Here is a 15,578-nt window from a genome sequence, read left to right as displayed (position 1 = left end):
GCAAGCCTGGGTCCCTCAAGCTGTCCTAGGGAGAGCCCTGCCCACCCCAGCCCAGCCCAGGTACTGGGATGGAGCAGCAGCTGTATATCCAATCAGATGCCCTTTTCATAAAATCCCAGGAGCCAGGATCCCTGCTCTACTGATGAGAGCTGTGAGTTCGAGATGAGACCACTGGTCCTGACTGCCCTCAGATCCCAGCCCCTCCCCCATCCTGCACCGGACTGGGTGGTGCTCCTCTGGAAACCCTGACCAGTGCTTTCTTATTGGAGGGTGGGGAGGGAGAAATGGCTATTCCTTCACTCCCCGCCTGGGCCATCGCCTCCTTCTGGGTTGTAGCTTCTTCCAGGTGGCACAGGCTGGTAAGCATGCCCCTCCTTGTCTTGCTTCTCCATTTAACTCAAACATGTCACCCCAAATTCAGAGGTGGCCCAGTTATCTCAGACCAGAGGCCCCATGCATGAAAATTTGTGCAAGAGTAGGCCTTCCTTCCCCTGGCTGCCGGCACTAGCTTCTCTCCACAGCCGCAGGCACCCGGGACCCGGGCTGGCTTCCCTCTGCCCTGGCTTCATCAGGAAGGACGTCTGGCCTAATTAGCATACTACCTTTTTATTATTATATATGTGTGTGATGACTTGTCCAATGCCTGCTCACCTCACTGACTTCGGTCTCCACTGAGAGGAGACACCTCCCCACATGTTCCAGGGCCTAATACCACAGTCAGTGCTTTCCAGATATTTGGCAAGTGAGTTCATTCGTGTCCCCATGTTGTTCAGGCCAACATGTGCCCATGGGACCCACTGAGGATAAGGTCTCACTGTCCTCATAATGCTGAGCTCAAGACACAGTGATCACTAATAGCAACAATTTCTTGTTTAGTTTTATTAAAAAAATCAAGGCAAAGCGAAATGTATAACACAGTTTTCCAACTGCCTTCTAGCAGAGAACTGTTTCATCAAACTGGTTCTTGCCAAAGATGCGGTGTGTCTGAGAAGACAAGCAAGGGCTCTGGCCCAGTGGGGTCTGGTGCTGCCCAGGGTGGGGGACCACAGGGTGCCCGGACACCAGGATGGAGATAAGCATGTCCAGGGCTGCCACACACTGCTGGGCAGGTGGAGGGGGCAGCTCAGGGCCCCAGTGTCAGATGGGCAGCTACACTTCCCCATGGATACAACTGCTGCACCTAGAAGGTGACCTTGGGCTGATGACATGTTCAAAAGCACAGCCGTTATGAATGAGCTCCCAGCACTCCAGTCTGGACTCTGCCCTCTGATGCCGGCAGCTTCGCTACAGCCAAACCCAGACCACTGCCTCCCGTGACCTACCTATAAAATCAGAGCAACGCAGGAACATCACGGTTAACCAAAACGGCAATTAAATGTCGACCATACCACAATCTGATTCTCCAAATGCGCCTCAAAGTACAAGGCCAGAAACAGCAGAGGCTGGCGAGGTCCTGGAACTCAGGCGGGGTGCTGCGTTCATGGCCCTCATGGCTTTCTCCTGACGTTTGACTCACTTCCCAACCTTTCCTGACTGCAGAAAGTCCTTGACCAAATCACCATCCAGAGTGAGCCAACTACTTCTAACTCTGCTCTTTCTGACTTTATAGTTGAGATCATTCCTGTTGCCCCTGAGGGAACCTAAACTCATGGCCCTTCCCCACCTCCTGCTGCAGACGTGATGAACAAAGGTACCAAGGTCCTGCCCCTCTCACAGCAAGGCTGGGATTCCCTTGCCCACACCGACCGGCACGGGGCTCTGAGCTTTCAGACAATGCCATGTCCACCGCCAGCCTCAGAGGAGGTGTTTATGATCCGTATGTTACAGTCAAGGAAACAAAACTCCCAGAGACAGTGACTCTCACACTGGTCACCAGCAAGCTGGGATTCGAGTTCTGCTTGAACCAACTGCAAAAGCCAAACTCGGCCGTGTTGTTGTGTCTGGTTGAGGGGCCCTGTCAGGAGTCGGGGCTGTGCTCCTGGGCTGACCTCCCTGCCTGATTAGATGGTCTGACCAGGAACCATGTGTGCCGTGAGTGTTCCTGGAAAAGGAAGCACACTGTCACCCGCTGGCCAGCTGTCGGTGAGCACTCAGACTCAGTGTGACGACAGTGAGGGAAGGAGATGCCAGGATGCGGCTACACCCTCCCCTCCCCTCCCCTCAAACCCTCCCCATGATGTGTCCTCTCTTTCGAGGTTGGACAGGCTCTCTCCCACTGGAATCACTAAGTTATGAAAATGCATGAAATCCCCAAAGAGAGAAGTCGAATAAGAAAAACATAATTATTGCAAAACAGGAGAAAGAATTTAATGCACATGAGATAGTCCCAGAACTGGAAGGTGGACCATTGAGATAATTTCAATATTGGATCTGCCTGGTCTCCGTCTTTCCGTCTTTATTTCCTATGGTCTGCGCTGTGACATGACAGCCCCGAAAGCAGATCATCTACATGGAGATTGAGTTGTTAGAAGAGTTCTTACGACTCCTAATTCATATTTTATAAGCCTTTGTGCATTTGGAGAGTGATCAACTGAAATTTAATTGGGTTAGACGTTATCATTTAACATTTTAAATAACTGCACAAAAATGAAATTTAAAATCCCCCCATGCCTAATAAATTAGTGCTGTAATACTGATAGTAGCCTCTGACAGACAGAGCACAGGTGGGCATGAGTAGAGGGGGGCTGCCCATCAGCCCTGCAGGGGCGCCAAGGGCTGTGAGGACTTCCTCTGAGCATCACCCTCCCGTTCAGTCACTCGATGATTCAGAGCGTCAGTGGCTTCATTTTATGAGAAATGCTTAATAGCCACGAAAGTCAGCCACAGGCAAGCCTGTTGCCTCCTCGCTCATCCAGGAGGAGGGTCCCCCTCCTTTGGGGGGCTCCTGGTCTGGCAAGGTTGTTTCTAGGCCAAGCCAACCTTCTCCCAGGTAAGGAGGTGCTTCCTGAGAGTCTGCCAGAGGCTGCGTCCATGCAGAACCCAGCACCCTTGGGCTCGCAGGACCCCAGAGGCCTTACAGGGAGTAGCAGGGGTCCCTCTGTAGTCCCCTCCTCCACAGAGACCTCCCTGCCCATGACCAGGACCGCTGCATGCCAGGACCAGCCTGGCCAGAGGTAAGCCTTGGGGGGCTGGGGGGCTAGCAAGTCCGTCCTGACGGCGCCTGGCAGGGTGTTCAAGAGGACACTTGAGAGTGGGGCTCCTGAGCGGCTCTAGACCAGGACCAGCCTCCCACAGTGGTCCCCTTGTCCTCTTCATGCAACGAAGCTATGACTCCAGGCTCCCAGGCAAACCTCCCTTTCCTGGGGCAGGTTTGAGTGGCAACACCATTTCCACATGGTTGTGGCCTCCCTGCCATAGATCCATCAGGATGTCAGCCACTCAAACGGTGGCCACCACCCTCGGGCAACTCGCTGGGACCCAGTGGATGGACACAGTTATGCACCACTGCCCTCTGGTGGACAGGTCAGGGCCCACGACATTGGGGAGGGGCTGACAGTGCCCACACTAGGACCCAGGCCCAGGAAACACATGCTGGCCCGCAGGCCTGGGACACAGGGCCGGTGTCTACTTGCCTTTCAGGGAAGGATCGGTGTGCATGGCTCTTCCTGTTATACAGACCTGCTCTGGCTGGTGGTGGGACGGGGCACATCTGGGGCCTGAGACAGGATATGCAGCCCTACCCACTGCCAGGTGCCTCACCTGAGCTACTTGTGCATCTCACCTGATGTGATAGATTCCCTCTAATCCAGTGGTTCTCAACCTTCTGACCCTTTAAATACAGTTCCTCATGTTGTGACCCAACCATAAAATTATTTTCGTTGCTACTTCATACCTGTAATGTTGCTACTGTTATGAATCATAATGTAAATATCTGATATTCAGGATCGTCTTAGGCGACCCCTGTGAAAGGGTCGTTCGACCGCCAAAGGGGTCGTGACCCACAGGTTGAGAACCGCTGCTCTAATCTATCCTTAAGGAATCATTGCAGCCCCAGAGCCAAGGAGGCTTCCACCCTGCATGGTCCCCTTTCCTTCAGGTGGGCTGGGCTGTAAGAGCAGGTGCAGAGCTGTGAACGCATCGCTGCGCTGTCTATGAAAGATTGATCCCCTGGCAGCTCCCAGGTTCTCTGCATCTCCTACCATCAAACCACAAATGGTCTTCATGTCTATTAAGTTACTACAATGAAGTCAGAACGTTTCCAGTGTTACAGGCCAAAAGGCTGCACAACATGGATCCAAGTAAAAGTCTGAAATTAGAGTCTCTCCATCTACAAGGTCCAAGAAAAAGTTGTTGTTGTTGTTGTTTTCCTGTCTTCCTAATTTCTGGGCCATAAAACGCGGACATGAAGAAGCAGGGACTCCATGGGCCAATGGGAGGAGGGGTGGGGCCATGCAGGGGTAGGCCCAGCCACGCCAGCACCTCCCACCTCAAGCAGAGAAATGTCTGGGTTGGGAATCAAGCCCATGGCTTTTATGTCCTCACTGCCTGCCCCTCCAGAGTTGACCATGGAGCAGGGGCCTCAAGATCCAACTCCCTCAGCCCTTTTCAACCCTCAATGACCAACCACCTCACTGGCATAGAATCCTCTTCAAAGGAGCCTTCCCTCCCCTCACTCTGACGCCTTTGATCTGTTCCTAAAACAGCTTTGATGGCCTTCGTACCTCTCCTGGACTCTAGGGAGGCCCCAGTGCAAATGCCCCTTGTACCCCACCAGGTGGAGGGGCCCCAAGGGGAACAGGTGTGGCCTCCCAGGCCGGCCTTCCCCCTGCACACCCAGCTCGCTCCTGTCCACTCTCGCATCTCATAGGGCAGCCTCTGCACCCTGTCCATTTATGGGCTTAACAATGTCTGCACTCAGTGCCCTAAGGAGACCTGAGACATAGCATGACCCCCAGACCGGCTCCCAGACCGAGGTTGGCCTTCCTGGCAGGTATCTGGGGAAGACTCCAAGGTGATGGGTGTAGCCCAGGCACTCAAGACCTGGAGCCGGGGAGCCAGGCTGAGGTGTGCAGGGTCCCCTGAGGGCTCTGCCCTGCTCCCCGCCTGCTGCTGCAAGCGAGACCCGAGACGGGGTTTCCCCCAGACACCATCATCTCTAATGACAGCTTCCCCAGCTTCAGGAATAGGCAGCCACAAGCATACTGCTCCTAACTACGCTGGCCCCTGACTTCCCAACAGCATCTGCATCTGGACATCCATGGCCCGTTATTTCGCCCCTGAACGGCATCACGTCCTCCACTCTCCTCACCAGCATGTATTGTTAATTTCCTGCAGAAAATTAATATTAGGTGGGTAGAGATGCGCTTTGCTAAAAGAACTGGCTGTAAAACGGATCCTTCGGCAAATCCATGGGGTTAAGAACATTCTAGTCCATTCTGTGCATGTTTGTGAAAACAGCTGTCACTGGACATCTGCAGCACTGCGCTTCCTGAACACCCAGCCATGAGGCTACGCCCACAAACAGCTGGCCCTCCAGCAGTCACTCTCTTCATCTCAAGTGTCACTTGACTTTTGTAGAGACATTTGTGATTGGAAAGTAGGCCACTGACTTAGGGCCACGTCTCTGCACGACTCACTGGGACCTGTGGTGGAATTCATGGCCCACAGGGCTTCCCCGTGTCCAGCCCTGGCAAAGGCATCCTTCCCTGGAAGGGGCTGGGGGCAGAGGCACCAGGCACAGGGGATGGAGGCAAGGAGGGTGCCGACCTCCACTGTGGAGCCCGCTGACGATGCCACTTCTGACTACCAGCAGGCTTCCTGGTGTGACCTCACAGCTGGGACATCTCCCGTTAGTGCAGCACACAAACTTGCTTGTGCAAAACTGGTCATTTTAATACAAATAATACATTTCCTCTTCATAAAAGTCAAGTGGTTATCGTTTTTACTTTTGTTTTCAGTGAACCCAAGAGAACAGTCCACATGGTGGATGGGTGGGACACAGGTCTGTGCAGCGACCAATCCCACTGAGGTCTCAGAGGGGCCAGGACAAGGCTGTGCCCTCAACAGAGGCCCCAGAGCTGCCCTGGCCAACCCTCCTGTCTGCTCACCTGTAAACTGGGAAATAACATGGCCTGGCAGGCTCTCAGGAGACCGACAGTGGGATGGACACAAAGTGCCTGCTGTGCAGTCGGGAGGTCAGGCCCTTCGCTGGACTCAGACAGTGGTTGTCCCTTATGGCTACATGATTACATGAGCACTGGTGAGTGGTTCTGAGCTGGGAGAGGGACTGCCTCGGGCACAGCCAGGCCTCGCACTGCGGGGCCTCCATGTCTCCTCTGCTGCATCTGGTGCAGCTGGTGAGGTACTGCATTTGAATGCTTCTATTCTAACAGGTTTCCATTTGCTCCCACTTGGCTTCAGAAATAATTACTTGCATTTTTATGTCTCAGTATTAACAGGTTGGTGTAACTGTTGTATAAATTACTCAATTTTTGTGTTTATTCAGGGGGGGTTCATAAAGAGGAGGGGTCCCTAATTATCTTTCCCTCACCTAGGGAAGCTGCCTCACTGCACATTCTGCTGAGTCCTAAGAGAGGTGGTGGGCAGTGACCTTAGGGCCAGACCCGGCCACGTCACTTACCTGAAGAGGTTGCCGGCCCAGGTCCTCAGAGCCCGCTTGGCTGAGCACTGATGGCGGTCTCCCAAACAAGCCTCCCCGCACCCTCGTGGGCAGTGGCCACTCGATCCAGGCCTTTGTTCCACCTACTTTGGAATGTGAAGGGGGAGTAGTGAGTGCGTGAATGAGCCAGAGGTAAGTGCATCCTGCCCCCATTCTAGGGGAGTGTCCCCCAAACTCATGTCCACCCAGAACCACAGAATGGTACCTGACTTGACAATCAGGTCTTTGCAGGTGTAATAAGGTCATACTGGGTTAGGGTGGGCTCCAAATCCAAGGACTGGTGTCCTTATAAAAAGGCCACATGAAGGCAGACACAGGGAAAGGCCATGTGAAGATGGAGAGATGTGTCTACAGGGGAGCCAGCAGCCACCAGGAGCTGGAGAGGCCTGCAAGATCCTTCCTCAGTGCCTTCAGAGGGAGCTAGGCCCATGAGGCCCTAGGGACACCTTGACTTCTGCCGTCTGGCCTTTATGAGAGGGATTTCTGCGTGTGATGCACCTGGCATGTGAGGGTTGGTAAGGGCAGCCCTAGGAAACAGCACATTGCTCCCTGGACTACCAGGTGCCTGCAGTGCCCAGTACATAGCTGCTGTAAATCACCAACCTCTACCGGATAGAGCAATGCATGCAACACCTTCTGCCATCACGCCAGGCAACTTTGAGCATTGCACACGCACAAAGTGACAACTCAGAACCCCTTTCCCATGTGTCTGGCCCAGTGGGACCCCTGGCACAGCAGAGAAGAGGGGGCCTCAGGGCATCCCACCTGGGCACTGTGGTGCCCTTTAGGATAGCACTGAACAGGGCCCTGTAATCCATCAGTGACATCAGCGCCCTAGGTGAGGCATCGCCCTCACTCCTGGGTCTCTCTTCACTGTCTAACAGCCAGAGTGGAGGGCTGGCAGCTGCCGACTGTGACCTGGGGAGCTGCTCTGTGATGTGAGGGTAGATCCATTACAAAAGTCATGTCGGGTGGCTGGTGACATCAAATGGGCAGTTCCCTGACCTCGGGGGCCTCTGCTCCAGCCTGCAGGACTCCTACTGTCCAAGTACGAAGTGGGAAGGGAGGGGTGGTGTTAAGAGATGGAGCCCCGTTTCTGTGGGAAAGTAGATTTGACTTCCTAACAGCCTCCGGACTGGTGATGCTCAGTGCAGGGAAGCCGGGGTCACCTCACCTGGATGGTATCTTTGCGGACCCCACGCCCTGTGCACAGAGATGCTCAGAGTGGGGAGGTCGGGGCTCAACTGAACTGTGAAAACCCAACCACAGTCACAGGCTCTGAGCGCAGCTGCTGCCAGATCACTTATTTCAGAGACTGTGTCTGGACATATAGTTTCTAAGAAGAAATCTGTGGCTGGAGGTTAGAAATGGTGGATTGGGGACACCATGTGTGATCACAGCAGCTGCAGGTTTTATAAATGACAGGAAGCTGAAACTGTAGCTAAAGAGATAACAGTAGTTTTCTACGTTTCTCTTGGCCGCCTGATGTGGTCACAAAGCTGTGCTCCAGAAGCACCTGGTAGGGGCCCTGGCGGGGATCCCTCAGTCCACACCTGTAAGGGACGTCCATTTTCAAAAGTCCCTTCTGTGGAAGAAACACACTTGCGGAGGCAGTCCTTAACAACGCCCTTTATTCACAGCAGGAACACCCCCGGGCAGCACGAGGACCTTCCCTACTTTAGCGAACAGAACACTGAAATGCTCACATGCATGGTCTGCTCTAGTGATGGTGCTGTTTGAACTGGAGGCCACAGTAACCGCATGTTCCAGTTTTTGTTTCTTTGTCCTGAAAAAATTCAAAACGGAAGATTTCATATTTCCATATTCTACTTCAAATCCAATAGATATTAGACACTGAAAGTAGACACAAAACCTAAACGCACTGTCAGCCCGAAACATCTATAAAACCCGAGTCACAACTGAGCTAGGAACTACAGTGCCCAGGGCCTGGGCACAGCTCTAGCTCCTCCCGCAGCCTCAGGCCCTGCCCTGGAACTCGGGGTCACCTCTGAGAACCACTTCCAGGGCATAAAGTGTCAGCACAGGTGCTTCTTGCCCTTGGCTCCATCCCTCCAGGAGGGACAGGGTCTCATCCAGAGCATAGACTGCAACTTAACTCGAGAGGGTAGGTCCCCACAGGGCTGGGGGCCAACCTCATTCACACCACCAGCAGAAGGGGAGGTAGTGGGTCCTGCCAGCATCCCTCCCCTTCCTACACATCTGGGCTTTAGCCTGTGGCTTCCTTCTCGGCTCTAATGTCCTGAGTACTCCTCTTCTCTAGGCTCCAATTGTGTATTTATCAAGAAACATGGGCTTAGAAACAGTGGTACAGGAGAAAGACAGATGCCTACATGTCTGAGAGGAAGCTGGAGAGTCAGCGCTGGCAACACTAAGTACATTGCACAGCACGTCACAGGTGAAAAGATGCCACTGTATTCAGCCCTGCAGTTGGCTTTGTAGGCAAGATAAAGTGGGAGAATGTGTGGGCAAAGGAACACTGCAAGGGCCACCTGGGAAAGGACAGAAAAGAAAGATGGGTGAGCACTGGGGTCACATTACCAAATTTATGTAGACTTTCGGGTGACCGAGAGCCCCCCCACCGCCATCACACGACACTACGCGACTCTCCACTTCACTCACGGGCTGCTCGGCTATCAAATCAATGGCAAAGTTCTCATTCACCTGGAACGAGAAGATAAAACCTTGTGTAAATAAGTACAAAAACTTAATGATTTCCTGAAATTTAAATCTATGTAGACAATCTGCCACCCCACACGTTCATGTACTGCTGGCACAGGCAGAGTTATATTCTGTACACTTTCTCTTAAATATAACTGTAGATCATCAAAACATGCAAATAATTTAATGAATACATCTATATATGCATGCACACATTTAGCTTTTCATTGTATTTAATTTCAAATTTACCAAAATATCACACGAATTCTCATATCGTCTTTACCTGGACTCAGACTGTTAACATTCTGCCCTATTTATCATTTGCTCTCTCCCCTCCCATCGCTCTTTCTCTACACACACAGTTTCACGGCTCTGTCCACTGGGAAAGAGAAGGAACAGTGACGACCCAGTGGCAATGAGTCTACGCCTTCTCTGCCACCATTTCATACTAAAGGAACAGGACTCTGAAAACAGCTGGTTCTAGGTCCAGGACAGATGTTCCAGATGAATGGGAGACGTGTGTCTGTGATAGAGAGAACGGAGCCAGCAAGGACCCCTGCAGTTGTATCAAAAGGGTGGCCAACCTGGGGACACCGCCAACCTGGAATAAAATGGATATGGGAAATCTGAGGGACAATGGAATTGTAACAGCAAAGGACCAGAACACAAAACTATACTGAATCCATGATCCCATAATGATATTTTTAAACTTCTTTAATTTCCTTACTATAGGGAATCAATTCATCATTTTTAAAACTGGTAAATAACAGAAAAGAATCTAGCATTTCTTCTTCTATCCTCCAGATCACCAAAGTTTTTGTTTGTTTAGTTGTTTTTCTGTATATATTTTTTATGCTACTAATAAGAGAACAGCATGCCTTACAGCCTGTGTGAGTTAATGATTTGGAGACGCTTGTCCACTCTACAACCAGAACCACCACTTTTGGTTCTGCCCAGTAGCGTTACCACAGACAAAGAACCTGAATCTGATCTGACAAAGCAACTGGATCCAACCCGAGCATGCACACGCAGAGGACCAGAGGTGCCAAGCAGCACGGAAGGAGCGCAGTCAGCCAGAGCCAGCTGTGGACGACCCTACAGAAGAAACACCCGGATCCTGTGACAGGTGAGGAAGGAAAGGTGTGTGTGTGTGTGTGTGTGTGTGTGTGTCACAGGAACCTAAGATTAGAGAAACTTGGACGCATCACAACTGCAAAAAAAACCTGGGTATGTGTCAGGGGTCATGAGAACCTAAAGATCAAAGAAACCACAATGCATGGGACTTATTTGGATTCTCAATCAAACAAGCTGTGAAATTTTTAACAATACGACACAGTTGAGAATATTTAGGCCACCTAGATACTGAATTGAAAGGAACCTCTGTAGTTTCAGGTGAGATGATGCTGTCATTGTCAACACCTCCTGGAGGTGTGCACAGTCACTTTCAGATCTGATGACTCCACACGGACGGCGGAGAGCAGGCTGCTGTGATCACAGCAGGAACAGGCGTGATGTCCTGGCAAATATCCTGAGGCACCTGTGGAAACTGAGTGAGCAGGCACAAGGGAGGAGGGGATCGCTGAACTAGCCCCTCACTGCATAGCCACAACAGCAATTCCTACATTCTGGCTGGGCAAGTCATTTATCTGTCAACGCCCTACCGTGGCAAAGTGGGCACTAGACGGGAGACATGGCTGTACCTGCCTCAATGAGAGCTGTCCTCGGTGACCACAGGAGACAAAGCACATGATGCTGGGGAAACTGCAGAAGCGAAGCATCAGTGTCTGCATGTAAAGGGAAAGAAGGGAACCCGGACCCTCAGTGCCCAGTGGGCCTCAGAGCCCCACTACGCATGCCCCCTGGTCACCAGCCTGATGCCCAAGGGCTGCGGCTGCTTTATTCCAAGCACCGCACACCCTGTGAAGAAACCCAGCAGTGCCTTCTCCAGGCTTCCTCCTTTCTAGGGCCATCTATAGCAATTATAGTCGCCCTCTGTGCCCAACACTCGGCTCCCAAGGATTAGCTTGCCTGATGGTGCCTCTTAAACCCAGCATCTCTTCCACATCTTTACCCAACCCAGGGTGGATGACAACAGCAAGACCACATCTTGAAAGTCACCCTCCTCTGGAGGCCAGAGGATCTTTCATCTGGAACACACCACACAGAGGACAGTCAGAGGGGCAACACCATTCTTCCCCTCTCAGGTCTCCCAAAGGCCATCACAAGTTTACAGGAAGAGATGCTTAATGGAAACAAGATGGGGCAGTGCGAGGCTAAAAATCACATTAATAAGCGTTGGCCAAGGTTATCCTGCGATTTGGGCTTGGGAATAATGTCCAATACTTGTTTATCATTATGAGTGAGGCTGCTGGGCCAGGTCAGTCCTGGCTCCCAGGGCCATGTGTCTTCCAGAATCTCACCTACACCAGAGGCCTACTGCTCTAGGGAAGACAAGAACACAGAGACTAGGTGTAAATAAAGTCTTACAAATAAGGGATGTAAGTTTAATAAAACTTCAAAATAAGAAGAACACAGTCAAGCTCAGTTAACTTTTCCAAAGCCAGCCGACTGTCCAAAGGACACACAGTCCAGAGACAGAGCCACTCCCACCACTCACACACAGAGAAGGCCCCGCCTGCCACCAACACAGATGACACCAAACACCCCTACCAGAACTCTGATTGTCTAAACCCACACGATGTGGACAACATTTTGGAAAAGTTTAATCACAAAAGCTTTGTCAGTGATAGAGTATGATTTTGTAAAGCTTTTCCTTAAAATTCTATTTTCAGAAACACAGCAGAAAGTTACCAGGAAATATGGGGATGTTAAAACAAACACCACAATGTGCAGGGCTGCCGCCAGGGTGTTTTACAAGCTCCTTTAAGCACAATGCCTCCGCCAAGGGCTCCGGCTCCCTCACACCATACCTTACAGCGGTCTACATGGTGAGTGATGGCCCGCGCAAGCCACGCGCCATACAAATGAAGCCTCGGGGTGTAAATAATACGGTGTCTACCTCAGTGACAAATGTGTCACAAAGGCCACACTAACAAACTCCCATCACGCAGTCCAAGAAACAGGCTGTCTCCTGTGGGAAGGGCAACTGATGCCTGACGTCTGAGACTGACACGGGACTGCCCCTGTCATTCAGGACTGCAGCTCCAGGGCGACCCTGACCTCCCATGATTAACATCCTGGGACTCAGCTCAACCGCAGAAAACAAAGAGCCGAGGAGTCAACGCCCAGTCACAGCACCCAACCACGGCCCAGCTTCGATTTTGTTAAAATTCAGGGCTGCAGCGTGCCGCCCTGCCCCGGGAAGGGACAAGGAAAGAAAGAATTACTGGACCTCATGAGGAGATCAGTACAGAAAACATGTCACAGCATCCCACACCCTTGGCTGTAAATGTAGTGTTTTCCCAAGTACATGGTGTGTCACAGACCTTAAGTTGCCCAACCACTGTAAAAATTAGTCCTCTAGGTCACTAAGAGGTCACACACACACACAATGAAACTATCTTTATAGTTACCTCTTGATCAATTCATCTGGGCCTAAAAATATTTAGGTTTAAATCATTTATTTGTCAGTAAGCTGTTCTATTTTTTTTAAACACATGTTTTTGGGAGTGACAGTTCCTATGTAAAGTTTACTCCCTTACGTCAAACCGAGCTTAAATCCATTAAAGACAAAATATACATATAAGTCTGCAAAATAATATCAAAACTAGAACAAAGAGGAATAATAACTCAGTTGAATAATCAATGTTTTGTAAAATTTTGACCTAATTAATGGAAACTTACAAGTTTAAAATAAGCTAAAAGCCCCAGTTCGGTTATTTAGAATATCAGGTATTTTTAACACTAATACAAATAATTATAATTAGCTAAACATAGGTGTGCACACATGCATATACACAGTAAAAACTGTAGTTTTCATCCATATTAATTTTTAAACTAAGTAAGTTTGGAGAAAATGCTCAAAAGCAGGGATAAGGAGGTGGAACACAGAAAGCTTTCTGGGCAATAAAACTACTTTGTATCTTACTGTACTGGTGGATACAAGAGATTATGCATTTGTCAAGACCCACAGAATGTACAGCAAAGAGTAAGCCCTAATGTAAACTATGATCTTGAGTTGGTACTAATATATCAATACTCACCCAGTGTTTAAATCAGTCAAAATGTAAAAAATATAGCACAAGGGAACTGTGTGAGGGGAAGACGGGGCATAAGGAAACTCTGTACTTTCTGTGCAATTTCCCAGGATACTAGTACCTACAGTCTTCTAAAACAATAATGTCTCTCGGAAACCAAAACAATTTTAAAATATTACTAACCACCAAATGTTTGTTGTAAGAGCAAAAGCCACAGCAGAATGCCGACTCATCCGTCACAGGTGTGCAGTGCACCTTCACAACTTGAGGATGATCCCAAGCAGGAAAAGGCCCAGAGACCCCAAGCCAGGAGAGCGGTGAAGGATCAGGCAACACTGGCAGCACAGTATTGCCTTAAAAAGCTCTGATTTTGCTTGTTTGGCTTTGTTTTTAAATTGCTCCCTGTTGCCCTCTGCTACGGCAATCAGAAACCAGGGCCACATGAGAAATCCCAGCAGAGAAAGTCCGTGGCAGGCCAGGTGCCTGCGAAAGCATCAGGGGGCACACAACAGGAAGCTGGGGGCCAGGCTGCAGGGTCCACTCCGGGACTGATCTGCTCTGAAGGGCCCCACCCAGCGCTCTGAACTCCATCTCCAGCACACTGCCCCTGCAAAGCACTTTATGACACCCACAAAGCAGGATGGAAGGAGAAGAGCAGACTTTGGGAACGGACAATGCAACCAAGACCAAAGGGAAGGAGAAACACAACTTAGGGAAAGCTGAGGCTTAACACGGAGAATCAACAGGCTGACTGAGGGGACGAGTGACTGACTCCAAGTGACTACAGAGGACAAAACTTACTTTAATCTGAGGGTCTCAGGAATATAAGGCCCAGAAATAAAGGAAAAGCCCACTCCCATTTATATATAAAAAAGAACTACACTTACTAAATGTTGTTACATACTGTGTGTATGGGGGGGGGGGGCGACACAAGAGAAACAAAACAGACACACTTAACATTTAGAAAAATGCAGAATTCCAAAGCTTCTAGGATGTCACAATTGGGGGGGAAACTGTTTAAATCATACATATGAATTTTTATATTTTGTCGGTTACATAAAGGTTTTATGAGAGCTTACCTCTCTTTTAGTAGATTTTTTTTTTTCTTACTTACCTCTTTCTGACGACCTACAAATCGAATTTTCCTGTAGTCTTTATCATCATAAACCTGGGGGGGCGGGGAAAGACCATACGTGATTTTTACAGCCTAATTCTGAAAGAGGTCAGTTAATCTCCATCGTAAAACATTACAGAAAAGTGTTTTTCTCAACATTTACACCATTCACAATCAGACACATGCCGGGTCACGGTACAGCTGCGCCAGGGAGATTTCTCCGCGAGACCCCGAAGGTGACAATGAGCAGAATGTGAGCGGGGAGGCTGCGGGGGGAGCGAGGGCAGAGGAGGCGGGTTCAGGCAGAGGCGCACCCCTCCTTCTCCGGGGCGATGCTTTCGTCCCCTCTCACCTGCTGGTAACACTTTAATAACACGGGCACTCACTCTCTCATCGTATGATTATCGTCTAAGGCTGGGTTTGTGTTTTGGGCTTCAGCGGACGCTCAAGTTACTTAAATGCACTATTTAATATCACACAAACATGACGAGGCTCGAGCCACAGAAGCAATCGGTCGCCTGGAGTCCACCGGGCAGCGCCCCCAACAGCTACACCGGCATCCGCTTCATTTCCGAGTTCAAGGACACTGCCACAGAATTTCAAACGCTCCGCCACCCCCGGCACCGCGGCACCCGTTTTCATCCACGCCGCTCGGTGCGGGCGACAGAAGCACAGCTCGACCGTGCTTCGGTCACACAAGGGACCCGGGGGACCCGCACGGCACTCGGCCGCCTGTTCTCCGCGGTCCCCCTCAGGGACCAGGAACCGGGGGACACGGAGGACCTAGGGCACTGAGGACGGCGGAAGGACCGGGGATCCTCGACGCACCGGTTACCTGGCCGGTGTGCGTGACCTTCTCTCCTGTCGGCGCGATGCGCACCCCGAAACACCTGACGCCCCGGGGCAGACTTAGCGCCGCGGCGCCGCTCCGGCCGAGGTGCCTACAGAAGGTCACTGCCGCCGCCATCTTGCGGGCTGACCCTTGACCCGGCGCGTCGACGCACCAGCG

General features: G+C 50.9%; 2 protein-coding genes across 3 annotated transcripts in view; one reads left to right on the top strand and one right to left on the bottom strand.

Annotated features, from left to right (window-relative positions):
- The first annotated feature begins 339 nt into the window (after positions 1-339).
- Positions 340-15,578, top strand: part of MRPL36 (mitochondrial ribosomal protein L36) — a 16,273-nt gene continuing 1,034 nt past the window's right edge. Inside the window, exon 1 of one of the 2 annotated variants that reach the window (XM_006762466.2) lies at positions 340-346. The gene's annotated coding sequence lies outside the window, so the exon portion shown is untranslated. Of the gene's footprint in view, positions 347-2,925; positions 2,930-15,578 lie in introns of those variants that run through there. The other variant, XM_015563092.1, reaches the window with a different exon arrangement.
- Positions 8,229-15,572, bottom strand: NDUFS6 (NADH:ubiquinone oxidoreductase subunit S6). The gene is made up of 4 exons (XM_006762467.2): positions 15,405-15,572; positions 14,570-14,623; positions 9,179-9,301; positions 8,229-8,405 (listed from the first exon to the last, which is right to left on the bottom strand). The coding sequence occupies exons 1-4, from the start codon at positions 15,534-15,536 to the stop codon at positions 8,340-8,342; spliced, it is 375 nt and encodes a 124-aa protein (XP_006762530.1). The 5' UTR covers positions 15,537-15,572; the 3' UTR covers positions 8,229-8,339.

Source organism: Myotis davidii, unplaced genomic scaffold (assembly GCF_000327345.1).
Source record: "Myotis davidii unplaced genomic scaffold, ASM32734v1 scaffold135, whole genome shotgun sequence".
NCBI classification, from domain to species: Eukaryota; Metazoa; Chordata; class Mammalia; order Chiroptera; family Vespertilionidae; genus Myotis; species Myotis davidii.
The sequence above is the reverse complement of the archived record's forward strand: the minus strand, read 5'-3'. Positions and strand labels throughout refer to the sequence as shown.

Coding starts and splice junctions, on each gene's coding strand:
- NDUFS6 (XM_006762467.2), bottom strand. CDS start 15,536: ATGGCGGCGGCAGTGACCTTCTGTAGGCACCTCGGCCGGAGCGGCGCC. Junction 9,302..14,569: donor TTGTAGGTCGTCAGAAAGAG/GTAAGTAAGAAA, acceptor TTCTCGTTCCAG/GTGAATGAGAACTTTGCCAT. Junction 8,406..9,178: donor CGAAAGTCTACATAAATTTG/GTAATGTGACCC, acceptor GAATTTTTTCAG/GACAAAGAAACAAAAACTGG.